At 42.7% G+C, this 25,839-nt stretch overlaps 1 protein-coding gene across 1 annotated transcript; it reads left to right on the top strand.

Annotated features, from left to right (window-relative positions):
• Positions 1-1,119: 1,119 nt before the first annotated feature.
• Positions 1,120-25,839, top strand: LOC124134852 (potassium channel subfamily K member 16-like). Its single transcript, XM_046499917.2, has 5 exons — positions 1,120-1,599; positions 13,280-13,441; positions 15,256-15,588; positions 24,179-24,333; positions 25,529-25,839. The coding sequence occupies exons 1-5, from the start codon at positions 1,458-1,460 to the stop codon at positions 25,571-25,573; spliced, it is 837 nt and encodes a 278-aa protein (XP_046355873.1). The 5' UTR covers positions 1,120-1,457; the 3' UTR covers positions 25,574-25,839.

The raw sequence follows: 25,839 nt of genomic DNA, 5'->3' as shown, positions 1-25,839 counted from the left end.
TATGGCAGTTACGATCACCTTAGCGCTACGACTGCCGAAGTCTGTGTTAAAGTATGGCAGTTACGATCATCTTAGCGCTACGACTGTCGAAGTCTGTGTTAAAGTATGGCAGTTACGATCACCTTAGCGCTACGGCTGTCGAAGTCTGTGTTAAAGTATGGCAGTTACGATCACCTTAGCGCTACGACTGTGGAAGTCTATGTTAAAGTATGGCAGTTACGATCACCTTAGCGCTACGACTGTGGAAGTCTATGTTAAAGTATGGCAGTTACGATCACCTTAGCGCTACGACTGTGGAAGTCTATGTTAAAGTATGGCACTTACGATCCCCTTAGCGCTACGACTGTGGAAGTCTATGTTAAAGTATGGCAGTTACGATCACCTTAGCGCTACGACAGTCGAAGTCTATGTTAAAGTATGGCAGTTACGATCACCTTAGCGCTACGACTGTCGAAGTCTATGTTAAAGTATGGCAGTTACGATCACCTTAGCGCTACGACAGTCGAAGTCTATGTTAAAGTATGGCAGTTACGATCCCCTTAGCGCTACGACTGTGGAAGTCTATGTTAAAGTATGGCAGTTACGATCACCTTAGCGCTACGACTGTCGAGGTCTATGTTAAAGTACGGGAGTATGATTGCTTTGTGGAACAGGGCAAAGTGCTGAAACAAGCGCTTCCCATAACAATCTCTTGTTACATCTCCTATTATTACATGTTATTCCTCTGAATATGTCTGCATCAATGTGTTGAAATTACGAGATAAACCTACAGTAGTCAAAATGTAAATTAGATACAGCTTATTTCAAATTCTTCAATGCATGGTAGAATCAACTGTAACCATTTCCAAACGGTAGGTTTCTTCAATGTATAGTTGAGTAAAAAAAATCATTTGTCTAGCATGCGGCTCATAACGGGATAAACACCTCTTTGAAACCTATGGTAATTATGTTTCATATCAACCCATTGCCAGTACCAGCTTCCTGTTTTGATATAGGCCATGTCAATACATGAATATGTTACGATAACGTAACGACACACAAATCGATCGAAGCACCTTGATCGCAATTATGCCATTGGCCGGTCGTTCTGTATCGCGTCCCGGGGATCGACCTAGGCGGCAAATATCCAACCCTACGCATCCAGCTCTGAAAACGTTCAAAGACATCCACTGTTTGTCGTCTTGGTGATACCTAATCAACAAGTGCCTGTTTATAGTCTATATACGCGAAGCCGCGGTGCTACATTCATACTTGAACAGGCTATACATTATAAATAACTCATTTATTTCTGGTACACCCAAGTAACTTGATAAGTTTCTTCTTTTTCATGAAGGGATGCGAATGCACTTTGGGAAACGGCGCCTACCGGATTGAGTCACACGTATGGTGAACAGCCAGGCATGCCGCTCTTGCCAGCATTTGTTTCTCCTGGTCTGCTGAAGGCGTGAAACCTCGCCATGCTGTGGAAGAGCATTGCCATTCTCTCAGTTGTTCTGTTGTGTTACATACTCCTGTCAGCGACAGTGTTTCATTATCTGGAACAGCCAAATGAAATCAATGTGAAAGAAAAGACACGGGACTTTCACATGGAATTCCTACGTAAGTAATGATTATGTCATCATTGAATTAATGCAGTCATTGATCATATTGAGGGTGAAGTGATGTGGGGTTTAACGTCGCGTTCAAGATGATTGCACTGGTATAGCAACGTGAATTCGTGTGTGTGTGTGTGTGTGTGTGTGGGGGGGGGGGGGGGGGGGTGTGCAATCCTTTGAACCCGTGACGAGGGTGGTGGAGAAGGATTACATTTATTGTATAACCGATGAGGTACGAGTGATCATTAATGTTTATCAATTAATGAAACTAATGTTATTCAATAAGTAACACATTTTCAATTAGTGACACATTTTCCATAATCACGATTACCAAGTGGGTTCTTCCAATTATTACCCAAATTCATTCGAACGAGATTAATTTGAAGTTACAAAGCTGTACTCGTGATTCATTTCTGTAAGGCGCCATTACATTCCAGATTTTGGTTCAATTTGTTATTTTTAACGGTCAAATCAGCAGCAGAAGTCTCTGGTAAATAAGAAGTCATATGGTCATATTTGTTCATATCTTTACAAGTAACTTCAGTAAAAAAGTGCTTCCGACCTTTTGTTCAGACTTCAAATATCCTTTTGTGCAGGGTGTAATTTGTTTTCTCTTTGTTTGGGACAAGGGATTCTTTGCTGAAACACTATAATAGAATAACATACATTGCCAGACTAATTGGATATATAAAATCCAATTTTGTGCCCAATAAATGTATGCAATTTCAGTTCTTTGAAGAAATCGAAAATCTGTTCAATTTCCACTTATCTGAACAATATTGATCCTGGAACTACATTTTTACCTTTTCAATTTTCAATTTCTTCATAAAATGATGTTTAAAAACATTACGAACCTTCGTCTGAATAGTTTGAGATAAATACCGCATGTTTCAGTTGGATAACGGCCCGCATTGTTTGTATATAACATATTTCTTATCTGTGGCATAGACTAAAATATTGAAATTCCTTGTTCATTTTGCAATCAAATTTTTAATTAAACTCCCGAGCAATGACTTTGTATATTTTAATATTTGTCACTACCAATTGGTTTTAAAACGGTAAGTAATGTGCGTTTAAAACATTATGTATTGAAATTAACACATGGTCGACATCATGAAGGATTTCAAGTGAATTTGCAGCCCCGAAGTGTTAATTTTGTCCCTGAGGACATTCGCTTCCAGTCTTTGAAAGTCAGTTTTCAAAATCACGACATTGAAAACAAACGAACTGCTGTATGTATGGAATTCTGTGGTGGTGCCCCCACCCCCTTCTTCCCACCATGATAACATGTTATGAACAGTAACTTATTAGTAAAGTGTCAAAGAGGACGTCCCACCCCCTTTTGTTAAATCCTGGATCCGCCCCTGATATGAATGGTCACAGAATCAAATCGGTATATAACAGTAACGCTCTCATTAAAATCAGATCTTAGTTTTCGCTACCGCTAAACAATAGGCTGGGTATCCCTCCCTTACTGAAGTGACATGCCTAAGGAAGTTACTGTTATCAATCTCATTAAAATCAGATCTTAGTTCTCCCTATCGCTAAACAAAGATCTGAGGACATCCCATTACGGGTCACGTCAGAACGACCTTTCGCGAACTTTGACCGATCAATGAAATGACTGACAAGAAATCGATATTAGCCAATCAGAAGCCAGCTTTCTCGAGCCTTACGACACTAGTTTCCAACTGGCGACTACGCTTCGAAGCATATTTTGACGCATTCTCGATTTAAATTTTTAAAACTGATAAAAAGAACATTCTGGAATGGCTTATAGATGGCCTAGATTGTATGGATATAATCATGAAACCTGTAACTGTCGTTCGGAATACCCTCTGTTAAATATTTCGAGGTTGCACGATTGGAAAACACATGCCGTGTGTCACTTTCATGATCTGGTAAGCGACGCTCTGATTGGTTGGATGAAAGGTCGTTCTGACGTGACCCGTAATGGGATGTCCTCAGATCTTTGTTTAGCGATAGGGAGAACTAAGATCTGATTTTAATGAGATTGATAACAGTAACTTCCTTAGGCATGTCACTTCAGTAAGGGAGGGATACCCAGCCTATTGTACATATCATAGTTGTCTTTTGTTTCGCGATTTAGTCAATCAATAATGCAGAGTTTGCTGTTGAGGAACGGGACAAGCGTCAGTGATCATATCTTTGGCTATTCAGTGTGTTGTAATATCCACTTGAAAATGATAAATAATTGAATCTAGTTGAAAACACTGGATGGTCTAGTACGCACTGAAACTATTGTGTCAAAGTCTACCCCTTAGGCGTGTACTAATACCAGCTATGATCAAATAAGACTATGCTTTTCAGCTATGCTTAGAGTAACTATTAGCGTCAAAGTCTACAGATCGGCAATGTTTGCAAGTTGATGTTTGTCAAGATTGCTTAATTGTACTAGTCCGGACAAATGCCGGTTTTATGGTGCTAGCCCGCTGATATAATATGCCGCAGTTTAACATGAATACCCGAGACTCCGAGCTGACAAGTCCTTGTTTAAGCCCCTTAATACCGAGGGCAAGGCAGGGTAACAACAAGTACCATATTTTTACATATTTTGGTATGACGCTGCCGCGGATCGAACCACCGACCTTCCGCTCTCCGGTAAGCGCTGTACCCACTAGACCACGGAGGCGGTCCGATCATATTGAAAAGGGCGGCAGATGTTGTGATAGTTGGATAAAATAGTTTCGTATTTCATTCTATTCTATTTCATATGAATATTTGAAGTATTTGCTAATTAATTAAGACTTCGGTGAAATATCTGCTTCAATGGATGTGATGACTTGTTAACACTGCATACCCATCAGTGACGTCATGGTGCATTGATATAATTGAAATATCATTACTGAATGCTACTTCTGTTTCAGCTATGAATAATGCACTTTGAAACATATCATTATGATTATACATCTATAATTGATACCCATTGTGGTTTGTTGTTTGGATGGGACACGGTTATATTCTCTTGCATCCTCCTCTTCAACCACAGACCGCCTCCATGGTCTTGTGGTAGAGCGTCCGCCCGGAGAGCGGAAGGTCCGGGGTTCGATCCCGGGCCGCGTCATACAAAAAGACGTTAAAAGATGGTACTTGTTGTTACCCTGTCTGGCGCTCGGCATTAAGGGGCTAAAACAAGGACTGGTCGGCTCGGAGTCAGTATACTGTGTCTGAGTGGGGTATTCATGTTAAACTGCGGCATGGTATCTCAGTGAGCTAGCACTATAAATCGGCATCAGTCCGGACTAGTACAAGCAGCCACACACACACATACACGTGCATGCACGTCGCTATATAAGTGCAATAATCTTGGACGCGACGTTAAACCCAATTTCACCTCACCACCTCTTCAACCACATAATAGCAAATCGATGGCCATCTTCTCGTGGTTAGCTCGCAGTTTGAGGTAATCGTAACAATAGCTTCATATAATAATTAATCAGTAATAAAACTTACAATCTAGTCACATATTGTCACGGGACTCGGAATTTAAAATTTGATGTAACGTTAGTAATGTCGAGAAAGATTACAAATGTCAATGTTTATCTAAGCGTGACCATTTTTTATGTATTATTCCATTCTATTGTTACACGTGTGTGAAAAAGCAGTACCTGGGAACCGCTCACTCATAAACACAATCCAGTGTCATTTGATGCCATGTTGCTTCAGACCTTTTCAAACAAACACAGATGTGCTAGCTGCAAAAGAGTTCACGAGAACCGCCCTCGACTCACACACACCACACACACGCACGCACGCATGCACACACACACACGCGCGCGCACACACACGTAAATACCAAAAAGTTATGGATCGACTCCAGATGGCTGTCATTATACTATTTTCAATATACACTCTTCAAAAAAGAAAAAGAAACGCATAGTTAAAAAATAAGGATATGTATTAAGCGGGTGTACAAATATCTACACAGAATATGCGTGAACACAATCAAGTGAAATTAGACACAGTGATCGACAAAAGTATTGTCGTCATTGTCAGCATTAATTCAGTTCAGTCATTGCACATGTGTAGCCACAAGGGGTCGTCATAGTCAGTACCTGGTCACACCACCTCTTGCAGCCGTTACTGCTCGACACCTCCTTGGCACAGATAGCACAAGTCGTCGGATTTTTTCGTGGGGAATTCTTCGCCATTCCTCCTGTAAGGCGTTGGCAAGTTGTGCCAGTGTGTGGGGACGCTAGTGACGTTGACGGACACGTCGATCAAGTTCGTCCCACAAATGTTCATTCGGGTTGAGATCAGGCGATTTGGACGGCCATGGAAGGACATTGATGTTCTCATTAACAAGGAAATTAACTGTTGCACGTGATGTGTGGGACCGAGCGTTGTAATGTTGGAACAGCTCCCTCTGTCGGTCCAAAGTTGGGAGGAGGTGAGGACGCAGAATTTGGTCCGTGTATCGGTTTTCTGTAAGATTGCCCTGGACAACCACTAACTGTGATCTACCCGTGTAGGATATGGCTCCCCACACCATGACATTCCCTCCACCAAATCGGTCCACCTGTCGAACGCAGTTCGGCGCAAAACGTTCATGTCGACGTCGGTATACACGTTGTCTTCCATCCCGTCGTTGAAGAAGAAAACGTGACTCATCGCTGAACCAAACGCGTCGCCAGTTCCTGAGATCCCATGCCTGTACTCTGTTGCACCACCGGACACGTCGTTGACGGTGTAAACGTCGCAAGACAGGTCCAACTTTTGGTCATCTCGCTCGAATTCCCACTTCCCTCAGACGATTTCTGATGGTTTGGTCGGAAATTCTTCGCATACCAGGCACTTGTCCTGCAGTGTCCGTTGCTGTAGCAAATCGATTCCGAAGGTGATGCAACCGGATGTACTGATCCTGAGCAGGAGTGGTCACTCTTGGTCTTCCACTTTTGGGATGATCTTGAGTCGAATTTGGGGTATATCGATCCCATAGTCGAGATATGGTGCTTTGGTGAACGTTGAAGTGTCTTGCAAGGGCAGACTTGGACCCCCCTGCTTCCAAACGTCCAATGGCGATATTTCGGTCAGCTGCAGTTAATCTTGGCATTTTTCGATCTCCGTTCACGTCAGAAAATTCGTAATGAACTGATGAATTTTGTACGGTCTTTTTATAGTCAGTGTCTCTACTCTTGTTTCCAACACTTTGCACGTGCATTGTGCAGAAAACTTTTTCTGAAAGCAATTTCCGTGCATCCTTTGCATTTTTGCTGATAAACGTTTACAAAAACCATTTGGAGATGTGTTTGCGCGCGGGGGAAAAAAAATGGAATTGGAAATCTTATTTTTTGAAGAGTGTATAATTTCCGGTCGTTTGTCAGCCTTCATTAATGCTGTCCACATTTTCTGAACCAGACGTTTCCATCATAGAAATTTCCATGTGATATCAATAAGGAGGTAGCTACATAAATATTAAAACATTAGCATTAAAAACACGTAATATAATCTATAATGGTGTTGCGTTGTGGGACCTGTCGTCTACTTCTTGTAATTAGTCTAGCTACCACAGACAACTAGACGCCAACGAGTACCAACCAATTGAACGCTTCTCTTTGATGCGACGTCAGTTGTCAAGTATGGATAACGGTGTCTGCTTCATATTAGGCGGGGCATTTGAGAATTACTATTTATGTATATACACATGGGCATTAATTAAGCACTACCTCATTCAACTTAAATTCTGAAAAATAATGACAAACCCTGATCTGAATTCAATTGAACATTAGGGGCGATCAGGTAGCCTAGCGGTTAAAGCGTTCGTTTGGTTCGATTCCCGACATTGGTATAATGTGTGAAGCCCATTTCTGGTGTCCCCCGCCGTGATATTGCTGGAATAGTGATATAAGCGGCGTAAAACCATACTCACTCACTCACTCACTCACTCGAACATTACCTCGATCCTCCAGTTCAAACCCGGAATGAACGGACCCAGGCACTGCACCAGGAATGGCAGAGAATCCCAATGTTGAAAATCAGACGTCTGATTTGGGGACTTCCCGAGAATGTCAATCAATCAATCAATCTTTATTCATGGTACTTATGAGGCCAAAGGCCTATAGTACAATGTGTGGGGCGTGTTACAAATTCATACATTTTCTTAGTTTCATGGCATGATAAATGAACATTGATAGATTTCTAATAGTTTCTGTACAATCACAAGTCATTAATTTACAAAATTTGTTACCGTTTGGGTTGCGGTAGAAATAGTTATTTAGATATTTTGCTTTTAAATCTTCATACACTGGACATACACATAAAAAGTGATATTCATCTTCAGTACAATCAGTTTTACAAATCCTACAAAGTCTGTGTTCTCTTGCAATACCTTCATATCTGCCTGTTTCAATAAATAGATCATGTGAGCCACAACGGAATCGAGAAAGAGCTGTTCTAAACTTATGTAAATTTACACTTAATAGATAAGGTTCTAGTATAATAGTAGTCTTAAATGTAGTGTAGTAGTTTGCTCTTAGAACTGGACAAAGAACAATGCCATTTTTGAATGTACATATCTTTTAAAGTCTGTGTCAAACGGGAGAAGAAATGTTGTGGCATATCTACATGTTGCTGTAACCAAATATAACCATATCCACATTCGTATAACATGTTTTTAACTTTTGATGCCCAATTTTGTTTCCCATGGCTGTCGTAGAGAAGCATCATATTATAACATTTTTTCGGGTATCTTGAAAATGGCATATTTAATAGCTGGACCCAGTATTTAATAACCTTTAAATAACTATTGATATACATGGGAAACCGTCCGCATTCACCATATACCCTTGCGTTTTCTGTGCTAGATTTTACCCCCAAGAACCATTTACATGCATATAAATGTATTTTCTCAATAACATCCAAATGTTCTAGGCCCCAAATTTCTGATCCATACAATAGCATCGGGCTTATTTTTGTATCAAATATTTTAAAATAAACATCATATGTAACATTGTCCAGAACTTGCTTGCAATGAAATGTTATGTGCATTCCTTGACCAAGTTAATCTACTTGTAAAACACAAGCCTAAGTATTTATAAAATGGAACAACTTCTACAGGCTTCCTTCTGTAAAACCATTTTTCTTTTCTGGATAAACTTTGGTTTTATCCATATTTACAGTAAGTTTTGACTCGTCACAATAACTCTCTAATACATGTATTTGCTTTTGCAGGCCAGGTATTGTGCTCGAGAACATGACTATATAGTCAGCGAAAAGAAGCAGAAATAATTTAATAGTTTCGGGGTGCAGTTGTATTCCATCAGTGCAATTTATTTGGATTTGATATGCCAAATCATTTATGAAAAAGGAAAATAAGAAGGGACTTAATATACACCCTTGTCGGACACCCCTGCTACTTACAAAAGTGTCCGATATAGCGCCATTGTTCCGGACACACACCTTCACATTTTTATATAGAGAGCATAATAACTTTCCAATTTTGCTACTTAGCCCATGTCTTTGAAAGAGTGACCACAAGTTATCCCTTTTCACAGAGACAAAAGCTTTTGCAAAATCTACGAATACAGCATATAGCTTCCCTCGTTTCACTGATAGATATCTCTGAATTATAGAATATGGGATAAAAGCATTGTCAGTGGTGGAGTATCCTTTTCTAAAACCTGCTTGTGACTCACTTATCTTATCCAAAGAATCCGCCCAGAAAACAAGTCTCTTATTAATAATTGAAGTAAATATTTTACTGAATGTACTTAGGAGAGTTATGCCTCTGTAATTATTAACATCCTTGGTTGCGCCCTGTTTGTGAAGAGGGACAATAATGCCAACTGTCCAATTATCTGGAAAATATGATCTCTCTAAAACGATATTAAAAATTAGTTCCAAATATGGTATTAAAATGACTGAGGAATGCTTAAAAAACTCTGCTATCACATTATCATTTCCAGATGCCTTATTATCTTTAAGGTTGGATATGCTGTCAATAATTTCCTCTCTAGATATTGGACATTCAAGAATATCATCTGTTACACTGTCAACTTTATCTTCCATGAATTCCATGTCAAATAAATTGTTATTGTCATGGCTAAATGGAACTGAAAACAGTTCCTGGAAATGCTCAAACCAGGCTTGAATATCAATGTCATTTTTGCAATATCTATTTGGTTTAATGGCTTTTAGCGATGACCAAAATGTTTTAGAATTATCTATGCTTGATTCCAACAGTTTCTGTTTTTGTTCGAAATATTCTGTCTTTTTTTCCCTACAAACAACGTTGTACTGATTTCTTACTCTATTATAGTCGGTTAGTGATCCTCTATCCTTATTCTTTCTAAAGTTATTTAAACGTCTACATCGTTCCTTTTTAAGTAGCTGGCATTCGCTATCAAACCATTGTTGATCATATTTACAGTCCTTATTCATTTTCTTCATATCTGATGCAGCAATAATAACAGCTTCAGTGATATACCCAATACCTTCTTCAACGTTAACAAATGCTACATCTACAGCCTTCTCCAGTAAATCAGTCGCAGTCCCAGAAATAAGGTTTATTCTAAACTGTTCAGCCTTCTCTTCAACCCACACAAATTTGAAGGAAGCATTGTTACGTGTATTGCGTGGCATAGGGTCATTTACTAGAAGCGTACGTAAACTAGTCGTGACAGGAAGGTGTGATGACTCGGCTCGAGACGGTATGTCAAAGCTATGGCACATATCAAACAACTCGGACGAGGCAATAACATTATCCACCACACTCGCACCCTGGTTACCTATAAAAGTAAAATCTCCCACCCCGGCGTCTGACCCGCACCTTCCATTCATAATATGTATATTTAGTATACTGCATAAATCTAGTAAGCTCTTACCAAAATTATTCAAAGATAAATCCACAGAAAATCTTTTTAAGCTGAAATTGTCTAACAGAAATCCCCATACACTGTTATTATGACCCTCGAGATATTCAAGGATATCATCTTCTACAAAATCAGATTCCGTGCTAGTTCTGGCATTCAAGTCTCCCCCAATCATCAAATAAACATCATCACAATGTGCTAGTGTATCAAGTAAGTCATTTTGTAATATTTGTATACCATTTTTGCATTGCCTCAAAGGGTTTGTGTACCAAGTCGAACATTCAGGGTGAACATAGACACATGAATATAGCAAATCTTTTTAAATCCAAATACGGTTTTATCTAACAGCATGAAAATGCCACTGTCGTAAACTTTAGACCATTTTACATATTTAACAAGTTGCTGTCTAACTAATATGGCAATACCACCAGAAAGTCTACCCAAGTTGGAAATCTTTTCAGCTTCTTTGATCCATAGCTTGAATCCTGGAAATATCAAACTTATGTCTATATCTTTCATCCATGTTTCTGTTATGCCGATGAAGTCAAATGAGTTTAAATAATCGGTAAAGTCCTGATCAGTTAATTTAGAATTAAGTCCTGATACATTGCAGAAAACAAATGTTCTATTTTTAAATGTACAATCATCGAAATCATCTGTCGTATCTACATGAGGCGTCCTACAATCACGCTCGGTCTCGTCGCACCCCTAGTGGGTTGCTGACCTGTCCCAGGCCTTAGCGCGAGAACTCAGAAGTCGTGGTCCTGTGTGTGAACCTCCCCGTCTATGTCCTTGTGAGGGTGATGTTCTGATGTTCTGGCTATCCCTTCTCTCCCGTCTGTGTGCTGTGGTTCTCTCTGGTGTCTCTTGGCTATCTCTCATCTCACTATCCTTCTTCACATCCTCGACAAGTTTGCCTCCTTTATAAAAAAACCTCTTATCTGGGTTTTCACGTCGTAACCTGCCTAGCTCTTGTCGCTGGAAATATGTTAGGCCATTAGCCACACCATGTCCCATTTCTCTCAGGGTATCCCTGAATCCAAGTGTTTGGATTTTATCATCCCAGTGTGCCATTTTCACTATAAGAGGGCGGGGTTTATTTGTTGTTTTGCTGGATATCCTGTGTGCACGTTCTATGTCTCTATCAGCAAGTTCCCCATATGTAGGATTCTTATTTCTGGCTCTATTAAAAATGTCTAGTATCTTTTCCTTGCACACTTTATAAGATTCTTCTACTCCCTCTGGTACCCCATATACAATCAAATTATTTCGTCTTTCCTGGTGCTCTACTCTAGACTCTAGCTCACTAACACTGTCAGACCAGTAATACAGTTCATCTACTTTGTTGGATACTTCGTCAACATCTAGTCTGAGAATGGCCTGTTCTTCTCTATTCACACTGACTTCTGTTCTCAGTTCACATACCTCTGCCTTGATCGAATGAACTTCTTCTCTCAAATATCGTATGTCTCTTGATAGCCTGTCTTCAGATTCCTTAATCTGATTTATAATGGCTGATTCCAATCCTGCGAAGTCCCCACCAGTAGGTCCCGGGTTCAATCATCCGTGAGAGGGGTACCATCTTCCCGAGGCAAGGGAGTTAACTATAAAAATCCAGTTGAACTTTTACAGACAGTTAACTCCTTTGCCTAGGGAAGATGGAGGGGTACCTACTCTAAATACTGTTTGCAGTCAGGGGTGATTCCTAGGTCGACAATAATCGACCGTTCTTCACTGCATCATGTAATCTGTGACAATGACACTGACGTTGTTTAAAATGGACAATAGCTGAAGATCCATGAACAAAAAATAAAATTCCCAATAATTTCCTTATGAAAATTACTAGTTTCTTTTTCTCCTCGAAAACTACCACACATTCATCAATAAGCCCCATATCATGGGTTGCAGCGTGCAAAACAATGACACGATTACCTTTACCTGATGGTCTTTGGATGCTTTTTGTCGATCTGCCGATAGCCGCTTGTAGTCAGTGGAATGATTCATCAAGGTGAATTATCTGGACGCCCTTACTGTGATATTTTCCCCTGTAAAGTGCTCGGTCATCGCCACGCACTGTGTATCGAAATCCCATCTCTTGTAGAGCAATAGTTAGTGCCGTAAACATTTATTGTATCTTTAATTCCTCGCTAATTCTACTACAAGTCAGGGTTACTTTCTGCTCATAAAGCTTGTACACTATAGGCCTAATCACCCTGTATCAGAGCTTTCTAGTATCCTTTTACGTCCCAGTTTTGTTTTTGAGACCTGTTTTGTTTTATTTATCATGCTGTAGACTTGATGGTATGCATTGAAAACCCAATAGTTTGGGCAGTTCGGTAATTCACCCTATCTAAATTAATAAATGGTTTCCCTCTATCCCTCTAAAGTGTAAAGAACTTGTATACATTTCCCAGTACAGACTCCATATCGCGTACCATGGTTATGGCTATGCAAGTGTAATGTAACATGCTTCATGGGAGCAATGTTAACAAAGCAAACGCATCATCATTTTGTCATTTTAGAAGATGCATATCTAGAATTTTCTCAAAATGATTTTTGTGTGTGGATTAGATGTTTTATGAAGACTACATTATTATCATTATAACGGAGTCACGTGCGCATATTTCTATAGTCCATTTTAGACTGCCATCATTGAATAAATGTCAACTTCCTGTTTTCGTTTGAATTTGTCTCCTATAAACTTGTCGATAGGGCTCCTTGTGACTGAAACACTTCAAACCACAGGTAGGTCGAACGGTAGTTACTCGATATTTTAATAACAACAGTCTGTGAAAAAATATATCCTTTTTTATTCTGAAGGACTGAAGAATGATGCTTATGTTTGATTTTCAGGTAACTACTCGTGTATAAATAGTGGCGATATGGAGATCTTCGTAGAGCGAGTGATGGCGGCGTACGACATGGGCGTGGTGGCGACAGCCAATAAGACGTCGGTAACTAACTGGGACTTCGCAAGTGCTTTCTTCTTCACCATGACCGTTGTTACTACGATAGGTACGCATTGGGGTCGGTTTCACAGTCCTAAGGCCAATTTCACCGGCGCTGTTATAAATGGCTAGTCCCTCAGCTGCGAACTCGTAGCTATGTATCGCTCCACATGTCCTCTCCGAGGTCCCTGTTCGCAAAAAATACCCTTAAAAAAGTAAAGGATCATGAACTATAAGTGATAACAAGTATTAGAACTAAGATAAGTGCTGCTGACAAACATCCTGTGCAAGAACGTTTAAAACATTTATTTTTTATTTTTTTATTTTTTTATTTATTTATTTTTTACGTTTAAAACATAACACCAAAACACACGTGCGTAGGGTGTCAGTCTTGATTTTGACACTTTCGAGAAAGGTCGATTAATCTCTGAAAATCTTTTATGATTCTGCTTATCATTAGTTGTGATTTACTTGATTTCATTCATTGTTTGTGTATGAAGTAGCGATGCGGCGTCTGAAACGTACAGTGTCTATGGGCTTTTGGCAGGCTGGAATCTGGCAGAAGTCCGTGTGCAGTGACCATGTGTTCAGTGTTTCACAGTCTGTGATTAGCAAACTATGGAACAGGTAACAACAAACCGTAAATGTTGACGATCGACCCCGTTCAGGGCGTCCCAGGTCAACGACATGAGTACAGCATCGATTAATCCAAAACCCGGCTCTAGGAAATTGAACTGAAACGGAGAATGAAATTGTTGCAAATTGTTGCTACTGGAGTAGGAGTTAAGGGTTAGACGATTAGAAATCGTCTCCATGCAGTTCAACTCCAAGGTCGACGGCCACGTGTTGTGCTTCCCCTTACAAATCGTCACATTGCCAACAGACGTCAATGGTGTACACAGCATCGAAACTGGGGTAATCACTTTGCACTTCCTTGGTAGGTGTGGTCGTGTCTGGCGACGTCAGTCTGAGACCTCTTGACAGTTTCGTCGGTGGATCGTTTTGGTGAGGGTTAGAATCACCATGACTGAGCGAACCCCACTTCATTTTGTGCAGGAAATGGTCACTGGACAGTACTGTCATACAGCTTCTTTTTATGTACATATTTATTTACAATGTGCATACAGATTTCCATAACTTATAAGCATAAAGACGCTGTCCGTCATTGTCACACTCAATCCTGAGTTTGGTCACACTCTACCAGTGTCCGTGTACTAAAGTCTCTATATATAATAATACTTATGTCTTATGTTCGATCCTATATGGTGAGTCTGTGATCTTGTCACGCCAATACTTCGTAGTGTTAAGAAACTGAAACGGCCGAATCGTTATTCCAGCAACGATGCGGCCGCTGCGGTCAGCAGTGACCTGGCACCATTCGCTGCCGGACCTCACTAAGAACACTTGGGATAACTTGTCCCAAGCCTTCAAAGACATGTTTGGTCTCAACACAGCTGGTAGTCGCGCGAGGGTAGATGCTCTCTTCCATTACGAAAGCACCCCCAGAAGGCCAACATTTATAGAATACCGTGGCCAATGGTACCAATTTTAAGTTATTTTCGAGTATCCCTTACTTTAAAAAAAAAGTATATTACAGCCGTAAAGATCCGGGTTAGACTTGGTCTTTAGCAACGACCCGATAGTAACGGTATCGGGTGGCCAGGCTTGTTGACTTGGTTGAAGCATGATCTTATCCCAATTGCGTAGATCGTTGCTCATGATACCAATCACTGGATTGTCTGGTCCAGACTTGATTATTTTCAGACCGCCTTCATATAGCTGGAATATTGCTGAGTGTGGCGTCAAACGACAAACAATCACACAATCACACCGTGAAATAACACATTGCTGTACAAGGTTCAAATGCTTCTATAACTTCAGGCTATGGCAACATCGCCCCGAACACTTTGGCTGGACAGGTTTTCTGCATACTCTGTGCCCTGTGCGGAATACCTTTATGTACTGTGTTCCTGGCAGCGATTGGTCAGAAGCTGAGGTATCCCATCACGAAGCTCCAGGAGAGGATGGTCACGAACCGATCTCACCGTGTCTGCAGATGTGTCAAATTTTGTCTGTGTTTGTTGCTGGGGGCCACCCTGCTGATCCTCCTGCCTTCAGTCATGTTCACATTGGTGGAGGGGTGGCACTATGGCGTGTCCGTGTACTATAGTGTTATAACGCTCACTACTATAGGATTCGGGGACTATATAGCAGGTAGGTATGATTTTGGATTACCGTCTTGCAACCCTATCTTCCCGCGGCAGGAGAGTTAACTAACTACAAAAGTCTAGTTTCCAACCTTGGCGAACTAGGCTGGTATTATGGAGTTACATTTTGGCTGGACTAACGAGTCTACGCATAGTTAAATCAAAATCACGCAAAGAAATTGAAATTCGGTTCGTAACTGTCTTCCAGATTTTGGTTGATTTCAGGATTTGCAAAGCATGTGCACCGCCAACTCGTTGTCAACAGATATTTTCCTGGTCTTTTCATGTTTTTAGTCAAGGTGCTCACGTGATTTTGATGCACTTTGCGATATCACAATATATATCTTGATTATCGATCAGATCGTCTTGACTAGGGGCCGCCATTTTGTTTGAAGCAAATGCAATTAATACGAGAGGTGGAATCCGATTGGTCCATCGGAGAGGCATATAAGGGACATAGCTCGTAAGTAGTATAGGACAGCGCTCTGGTGACTAAGCCAGCAGGAGTTATCTCCCTTACGGAAGTGGCAGGAGTTATCTCCCCCACCAAGACGGCGCGCAAGCTCCTTCCCAGCGCGTGACACCTTCGTTACACTCTCGGTAGTATAGAGAGCTCCGGGAACGTACTATCGCTGTGAGGAGCTTGGACGGCGAGGAGGAGGAGAAGCGCACGTAAATCCTCAACTTAAAATTAAAAGAAGCGCACGTAAAATCTTCCACTGAAGCAAGTAAGGCTATCATGGGCATCAGGGTTGGCAATAAGAGGGAGGAGGAGGAGGTATCTCTTTTGTGAGTTGGGAAAGCAATGATCAAAGCGTTTTCTTTCGGGAGAGTTGGTTGGCCCTGAAAAGGGAACGGGAACATAAACAGGAATGGAAACTTCATCCTAGCTACTTTGGATGTTGGACTCAGAAGTAGCTGCATGGCGGCCAACGGCCAAGGTAGCTACAGTTGGCGCATAGCATGCTGTGGTTCCCGTTAACACCTTCTGTAGCCTTTTCCTCCTCCGGGAGTTGTAGCCCGCGTGCTCTGACGAGCAGCCTTGGTGGTCTGCTCTTCACGGGGAACCTTTCGTTCTCCGGGGGATGTAGCTGGGGCACTCTTACTCTGAGCCTTTTCTCCGGGGAATGTAGCCGGGGTGGATTGACGTGTTGTCTGCATGGTATATACCATTCTTGATGCGATGATGATCTTTTCTGAACCTAAACGAGTTTTTTGCTGTTTTGATGGGTCCAGCGCGCCAATGCGTCTGACATGCAGGGCTCTGATTGGTCCGTTCTGGGGCCTGGTCTGAGCCTAGGTTTTCTAAACCAGCCTGAACCTTGTGTTTCTTTTCCATAGGAACAGGCATGTTCCATGGGAGAGAAAGCACAACCAACTGTTCGACCAATCAGAGACCTGCACATTGCATGTGTGGCCTCTGATTGGCTGATAACCCAAGCTACTGATTGGTTGCATTGTCGATCCTGTTTTTCTCTGGTGTGCATGTCAATCCACATCCTAAAGACAACACAACACATTTTTTTTTTCAACTTTTTAATTCCCCCGCTCACGTGTACAAACCAACAAAACAAAAGCAACAGAATTAGGGGCGTCTCTATGATTTGGGGGAACAGGAACTTTGTCACTAGGGTGAATGTATGTACACTCATAAAACTCAGTGAACATATGTACACTCATAAAACTCAGTGAACTGGAACTTTGTCAGCAAGGCGAATGCAGGTTCAGTGAACAAGTGTCAGGTCAATAAGGGCAGAAAGGTTGGTTCTTTTGATGTAGGGAACTCGTCTCATCCACAGGAACAGAGGTAGACACTTTGGTATGAATCCATTCTAATACAGTGGCATCATTGTTGACGGTGTCATTCCAGTCCAACGCATTTAACACTTGATTAAAAGTCCCCCCACGCATGCGATAGAACAGCATGTAGAGACAGTACACACCACACAACGTGCTGTATCCATTTTGAAATGGTGTGTATTCCATTGTTGTTGACTTTGGCCCATGCGATTCAAAGTCTCTTTAAACAGAGGTAATGAATACAGTCCATAGCTATCCATCATTTCCACGGATCCAGGAGCTGGACGATAGATGCTCACCCAGTGTGTGTCAGGTTGATCACTTGGATCTGTATCTACCATGTATGCTTTGGGGTCATCCTGTGGCCATCCCAGTCTGGCAAAGTCATCTCTGGCCAGGGTGCCCCGGTAGATGGCATGAAGTTGGACGTCATCAGCCACGATGGCTTCTCAATCCAAGGTGCTCAACCCGAGTGGTTCCATTGTCTCATGTAGGAGGGGGAAAAGTGACTCTGTCTCTGCTCTTTTTATAATCATCGCATTACGGAAATGATCTATTTCCAGAACATTTTCATATTCCTCAAAGCAGATGAGGGTGACCGGGGTCTCAAGAGCTTGTCAAAACTGGATAGCCAAACCTAACTTGCCAGTGTGTCGAGGATAGTTGATGCCTTCATCAGCGCCAAGGTCTGGTGTGAGATCCACCACCCACAAGGTGTAACCTTCAGCAAAGGCCTTGAGAGTCACCTCACAGGTCTCAGGCCACCACAGCTGTCCAGTGTTTCAGAATAGATTCATGTAGACTTGTTTCAAATGGGCTCCGTTGTTGCTGAAGTCGCTTTTCATTCCTGTGCCAAGGACTTCCTGCCCATTTAGTTTCAGCTTCATCATGGTGACATGATTGTGTTTGAAGTTGTACAGATTCTTCTCATTGCTTCCTACATAGTCACTATTGTCCACCAGTCCTAGGACCATGCGTTTTGGTAATTGGCCAGCGATGAGCTGATCCTTGTGAAAGTCTCTACCTCAGCTCAGGATGTCGTGGGCTGTCACTTGCACACGGGAAAGGGGATACTTGGCAGTCACCCCTGCGTTCAGACTGGACACATGTGTTTCTCGGACAGCAGGATCTATGTTGAGTTGACGAACACAAAAACCGGCTTTGGTCAGGGCTGACACCATTAGCAGCACACATGAAGAAGAATTCATCGGGACTTTGTAGCAATTCCAGTTTCATAGGGACAATATCCAGCAGATAGCGGTCTTGAAGAAACAGGTCACACCACTTCCTTGGTGGGCACGATAAGATCACGCCGAGTTCTGACGCCCGTGTTTCTTACATCAGCATTTGCATCAGGATTAAAGGCATCCATTTTACCAGCACTATCGAGGCGCTTTCATACACATGGGTGACTTTTTTCAGTGAGAGGTTCAGAGCAAACAAGTCAAAGGGTGGGGCGACGTTGTACCATATCAATGGAAAGTGAATTTCACTGACTCCGACCTCCCACTGTTGGCGGTCTAGATGCAGAGGATAAGGCAATATGATAGGGTAGAAAGCTCTGGGTGAATGAGGTATCAGGTTGAAGTCTTCTGGCGGGTGTCGTCATGGGGATGCCTGGTGAGGTGGCCAAGGTTGGTGGTGGAAGTATGTATCCCAAACAACTGGAGAGCAGGGCTGTCCACAACTGTTTCTCTCAGTGATCCAAGGCCAACTGAAAAATGCTCATGATGATTATGCCATAATTCATAATGATCTGAGCAAAAAAACTTCACTGCGGGGTAAAGTCATGCCAAAACAACACCAAGGTGAATTTTGGCACTGGTGATGACATGGTGCAGCAGCAAGGTGAGGTTCAACAGTACCCACAGATTCTGAGAGGCTTCTCTGCAGTAGTGGTGGTGGTGGTTCTGTCATCGCGTGTGTCCATCCTCTGAATGAGCCTGAGTGACAGAATGCACCTTATTTTATCTGTAAATGATCTGCAGGGATCCACGAATTAAAACTAGCAGGGTAGCCAATCCATTTCACCAAGACCTCTTCTTGACCCTGTTTCGCCCCTCGACGTCTTTTCAGCACGTGATCCACGGCATACACATCATCTGTTTTCAAGATGGGCTGTATTTCTTCAGGCTAAAACGACTTGACCAACTAGGGCAAGACTTTCAAATAGTGTCTGGTCCCATGCTGAGTAAAGTATCACGACATTTTATTTTTCAGAGTCCTTTGAAACCGTGCCACCACGGCTGCTTTAGTTTCAAGATTTTGACTGGTGTAGAAATGAATGCCGTGCTTTGTCATGAGATCCCCGAAAGGTCGGTTGACAAATTCTCTGCCTTTGTCTGTTTGCAATTGAGCAGGTAGTCAACCTCTGGCTTGTTGCATTAAACAAGGTTTGAAAACCTTCAATCAAAGCAGAACTGCTCTTGGTCTTCAGGGGTTGCACCCATGCCACCTTTGAAAACACATCGATCACGCACAGCAGGTATTTGAACCCTTTGTCACTCACGTCTGCTTGCCACAATTCATCAATGCCTCCCACACGATAGTGGTCTCTTGGAAAGGAGCGTCTGGCTGGTTTGTGCAAGGTGTAGGTACTTTGGGTTTGCAACCAACGCTTGATTTGACTTTGTGATGGAATAGTTTTCTTCTTGCTTTTACTGGTTCTTGCATCTTGAGCGTGGATGCGTGCTGCTTTCCACAAAGGTCGCCAGCCGCCAAAACTTGCTGGATGTTCAGGATGAAAGTAGGTTTTTTCCAACCAGGCAGTCCAAAGGGTGGTATCAGAGGGAGGTGGGGTCATCAACCATGGGGTTTGCATCTCATCTTCTTCTTCTTCTTCCGCTTGTGGATCCATCTGCCACCATTGCCTCCTTCTCTTTTTGTGACTTTGTGGGGAGAACTTGGGGAGGGGGGGACTGGGTGTTGGGTGTTCTTGGCGTTGGGTGTTTTTGTTGCTTCTGCATCCATTGCCATCGTTGAGGATTTCTAATGATTTCATGGGGAACATGACTGTTGACCAAATGATGACTCAAAATGGTCCAACCTGCAGGCCCCTCTTTGGTTTTCTGTTGACGCACTAAATCATTGATCAAGTCCACCATGTGTGTGCCAGAAAGGGGTTTGGTTTGAATCCTTCAAATTCATGGCTTTACTGGTCATGGTTTTAAGAACAATCATGACAGTTGGTTGTATTCTTGTTCCCGCATGTGAAACGGCTGCTGTGATCTCTGCACCAACGTGTCCATCTCTTCAAAATTTTGGAGACGTTTCTTTTCCAAGAGAGGGGTGTAAAGTGTCTGATGATGACGTTGTTTGGTGGCCTGTAGACTTTGCCATGTTTCGTCAGGCACCAACACCATCTTGCGTGCGTACTTCATGATGGCACACCATACACTGATCCCAACCTTCCTGGTGTCAGACCATTTATTACTTTCCTCAAGACAAAGAGGCAAGGGCAGAACCAATAAGAAGAATGAGCCCTCCTAAGAATTTTACGTTTCTTGCTTAGAGATACTTCATGAACATATTCAAGACTTTGCCATGTCGTTGCAAGTTTTGACTTTGAGTGGTGGTCATGGGAATATTGCCTGCATACAAGTTCACCACACATTCACAAAGGGCACCGATGAGATCGGTAGGAGCATGTTTGAGAATGGCTTGGCGCATCGCTGGAGTGGCAGCACACAAATGACAAAGAGCGTGTTTCTGTTTCCTGAGGCACCAAGACATCTTTCCTACATGGAGGTGTTAACCTGAATGAGGCACCTGATCTGCAACATCTCTCTTTTATCAGGCAGTGGCAGGAGGGAGTTGCAACTGTTGATCTACCTTCTTGGAGGACTTTCTTTTGGTGCACATTTGCACCAACCGCATGAGAGCATCAGCTTTATACGCTTTCGTGAGGTTTTCATGAGCCTTTACTTTTGGCTGAGTAGTCGCCATCGTTGTTGTTGGTGTTGTAGGCCGGTGGCGCCTGGTGTTGCCCTGTTTGAGGAGTGGTGCTTGAAGATAATGTTGCCATTGCAACAGAATGCGTGTCAAAACCCCTGCAAGTGTTCTACCACCGCTGCGCTGCATCAGGTAGTCAAGACCTTCATCCATAGGCAAACGTGGATTGACGATTTTGTCAGGGTATCTTTATGTTTCTGCAGCTATATCTTATGTTGAGCTTCCAATGGTACTCATCATGCTCTCAGGTTCCGCACGACAATCGCAAACCAGTGCAAAAGCCGATTTCTTCCTTTGACGGCAAGGGTTGAAACATCCCTTGACGGAATAATAGGCGGTCTCTTGTCTTTTTTCTTTCGCGGGGACTTCTGCTGCTGCTGCTGCTGCTACTGCTGCTACTGCTGCTACTACTGCTGCTACTGCTGCTACTGCTTATACTGTTGGTGCTGGTGCTGCAGAGGTTGAAGATCGAGTGGTGGTGGTCGTGGCAAGGGTGCTGATGATGAAGGACGTTGTTGTTCCTGACGATGCATGTTCACTTGTACCATCGAAGAGTGAGACAGTTCTGGTGGTGAAGGGTTCTTCTGAAATGCAGATGACACAAGGTCCCGCATCGACGTGTCATAGAGATCATCCATGATCATCTCTTGGTCTTTATTCTTTCCCTTCATAGGTCGAGCCTGTTTCCGTCTTTGCTCCATGATGGCGGTGTCGGTGGTGGTGATTGAGGAGGAGGAGGAGGGTAGCTTCCCGGAGGAGAAGTGTTTTCCTGTCGGGGCTGCGTAGGTTTATGTAACCGTCTCCTATGTCTCTCCAGATTATTATGTCTAGAGAACTGCCTCCCACACTCGGGACATAGTGTGCACTCCAAGACGTCTTACATGTCACTGACAATGTGATAAGAATCTATAATGTGTTCTGGGTGACTGACACAAGGCAAATGATACTTTCAAGCATGACCTTTCTCTTTCATCTTTTTTTTTCTTTAACGCACACCCGCGAAAAACAGGATCGACAATACAACCAATCAGAAGCTTAGGTTTTCGGCCAATCAGAGGCCGCACACGGTAGGGGGAGATAACTCCTGTCACTTCTGGTAAGGGGAGATAAGTCACCAGAGCGCTGTCCTATACTACTCTCGTAATAGACACTGGTTGCGCTACAATCGAGCCCAGGAATTCCAGCATAGTTCGGCAAGGGTCGAAACCTGGACTTTTTAAATCAGTTAACTCTCTTGCCGCAGGAAGATATGCAACCCTTGCTACAACAGTAACTGTATCTGTACGGATATAACAGTGAGTGATGTGAATGTTGTTTTACGCCGAGTCATATCCGAGATAAATCGCTTCGGTCTGTACATAATGAAGTCTGGTGATAACGATAACATCCAATCAAGCATTTCGGTAAACCTACACCAATCTCTGAATCGACCCGCGAAGATCCGGGCAGAATAGGTCTTCAGGAATCATTGCTTGCCGTAAAAGCCGACTAACAGGATCGGCTCGCTGACTTGGTTGATGCATATCATCGTATCAATCACTCGACTGTCTGGTCCTGACTCGATTATTTACAGACCGCCGTCATATAGCTGGAATAGTGCGGCGTTAAACAATAAACAAACAAACATCGATGACTTTAAAAGATGGCCACAGTCCTGTTTAGAGACGCGCTTACCATCAGTGGGCTATACGACTGATAAAGTGATGACACTGTGATGGTATGGGTTTGCAACACCTCCAGCTACAGAACATACGTTGTCTGGCTTCGTTATCGTGATTGGGGTTTTGAGTCAATTACGCGTAGAATTGGTCGTCAGGCTGAATTCTCACAGTATAATATTCGCCAACACTCAGTTCGCCTGTCAAGATACTGAACATGTGTGTGATGAACAATAGACATACTGAAGTCCTGTAGCGCCCTAGCGTCTGGGCTAACTCACCCAGAGCATGCCAAGACGAGGCCAGACAGTCCAGGCCCGTCCCTTGAGGGTCACCTGACATTCTGTTCCCAGCTGTGAAACAATCACACCTTTACCGTTGATCTTGCATGTTGTTTCATATTGCCAAAACCCATGCAGAAATCGTGCATGTTATCTACTTATATGTTCAACCTATTTATGCTACTCCACCTTTGATAGGGATTCTCTTAGCATTCCGGGCGGTCGGGTAGCCTAGTGGTTAAAGCGTTCGCTCGTCACGCCGAAGACCCGGGTTCGATTCCCGACATGGGTACAATGTGTGAAGCCCATTTCTGGTGTCCCCCGCCGTGATATTGCTGGAATATTGCTAAAAGCGGCGTAAAGCCATACTCACTCACTCACTCTTAGCATTCCATGATACACGGAACTGATTCTCCTGATGTCACGTGTGTATTTACAGACATATCTGATCAACATCAACAGGGAGGAGTATGCCACGCGGACTAACACAGAATAACGCAGACCATGTTTTTTGACATTTTGAAACTCAGATACGAAATTCAAACACTACAGACAAGGGAACCCATATCTAAGTTCCATGTGCCACTATATACCACAGTAATACAAATCAACGTAGGGACCGACCATTTTATATCCTCGAGATGCCTGTGATTTTATCAAAAATATATACTGTACCCGAAAATGCTTGAAATAATAATTATGCTTCAAACTGTTGAAAAAAAAGAAGTTGTCACCCAGAAAAAGTACTTTCTTGAAAGATCTTATAAAAAATATAGTTTTTTTGTTTTTTTAAATATCTGGGTTTGCAGCTGTTGCTGAAAAAATACTCACACAATCTCCAATATGAAATGTCCGGTCCCTAAGAACTGTAAGCAGAATGTGTACTGTGGGTGTGTTTCTGTTGCAGGTCTAAAGGCGGTGCCGTACCGTGAAATATATCGCGTTGTGTCTGCTGTGTGGGTGGTTCTAGGTCTCGCCTGGGTAGCCCTGCTCATCAGCGAGATGACCGGGGACATCAATGACAAGATCGTCAAAAAGGAAAAGAAATGCTGTACCAAACATGTCAGTGTCAAACTGTGCAAAAACGAAATATAATGCAGAACCAAAAATGTCAGACTGTGCAAACCGACTGTTAGTTATTAACCTATAGTTTCTGTCGTCATCAGCAACAGTCACATCACGGCAGAGCGGTAGTTGAATGTTGAATTACGCCGCAGTCAGCCATGTACTACAGCTATACCACGGCCATATTTCGACCAAAACGATGGTCACAGTCTGTAACCACGGATCCCCATTTATGCCAGTTTGGGAGCAAATTTGGGGCACCATTCCTCGCCGGATTATACACGTCGACCACGACACAAACCAGAATGTGCTGTATGTTAGAGACAATTCATGTAGAGGCGGTGACCCAGTCGTTTAAGGCATCGGAATTCGCTACGTAGAGTTGCGTCCCTTAGGCGTACCAGAAACCTGTGATCGTAGTCTCGAATCACGTTCCTCTGATTTCAAGCTGACACACCGTGATACATAAGAAATTCTGCACAAAGCGGCATTTAAACTAAACTCACTCACTCTCTCACAGTTCAATTAAAGCGAGGTATTCCCTAGCCTTGACAGGATCCATTGGTCTTTGGTTCGAATCCTCCATTAAGCCAGATTATGAACCTTGGTCTGTTGGGATAAACGTCAGTTATCGTTTTCTTATCCATTAACTTGACACGTCATGATATAACAGGAAACTGTTAAAAGCTGAGTTTAGCTGAGTCACTCTCTTAAGTTCTCATCCATTAAACGTGAATTAAAGGCTCATTCATGTCTACAGCATTCACGACTGATTCGATGAAGGAGCGCTGTTTGACCCGTTTAGAGGATGGCGCTGCCGGTGTACTGATGTGAATCAGTGTTTTAATTCAAAGTGAGAGAGTTGGGTGTAACGTCACTTCTAACAGTATTCCAGTTATATCACAGAGTGTCAGCTTACTGTGGAAGGAAGCCCCGACTTGATGCATGCTTGGGTATGGTGCTGACAAACCTAGAAACATAATTCGAACAGGGATTCGAACCCATAATGACAGGTTTCTGGCGTGCCTAAGGGACGCAACTCTGCACGACCAATTCTGGCGCCTTAGACGACTGTGCTCCATCGTAGTAGTGGTGGTAGTAGTTGTGGTAGTAGTAGTAGGAGGAGTTGTGTCTGTAAAATTTGTAAATTTGTCTTAATAACAAAACTGAAAAGCCTTATCTTATCTTTCAGGTGGATAAACAGGACGAATTACAGATGGCATCTCTCGAGTCTTAGAAAATGTGATAGTGAAGTGACGTGTTTGAGATACAAGACCCCGTGTCCTCGTTCTGTGGGTGGAACTATGGGCGCTTGGGAACCTTGATTTTATTGGTGACTCTTTGACAGAATACAGTTGAATTCATCACCATCCATGCCCGTCTTCATGTTGGAATAGTCGATATGATGTACATATGTACCACGAAGAATCCAACGGACTCCACGACGAAATCAGCCTAGCCTTATTCAATCGGCACATGTTGTTGAAAGATTTATACGTGTTT

Source organism: Haliotis rufescens, unplaced genomic scaffold (genome assembly GCF_023055435.1).
Source record: "Haliotis rufescens isolate VD_foot unplaced genomic scaffold, xgHalRufe1.0.p SCAF_3, whole genome shotgun sequence".
NCBI classification, from domain to species: Eukaryota; Metazoa; Mollusca; class Gastropoda; order Lepetellida; family Haliotidae; genus Haliotis; species Haliotis rufescens.
Note: the sequence above shows the minus strand (reverse complement) of the source record. Positions and strands in the feature narration are given on the sequence as shown.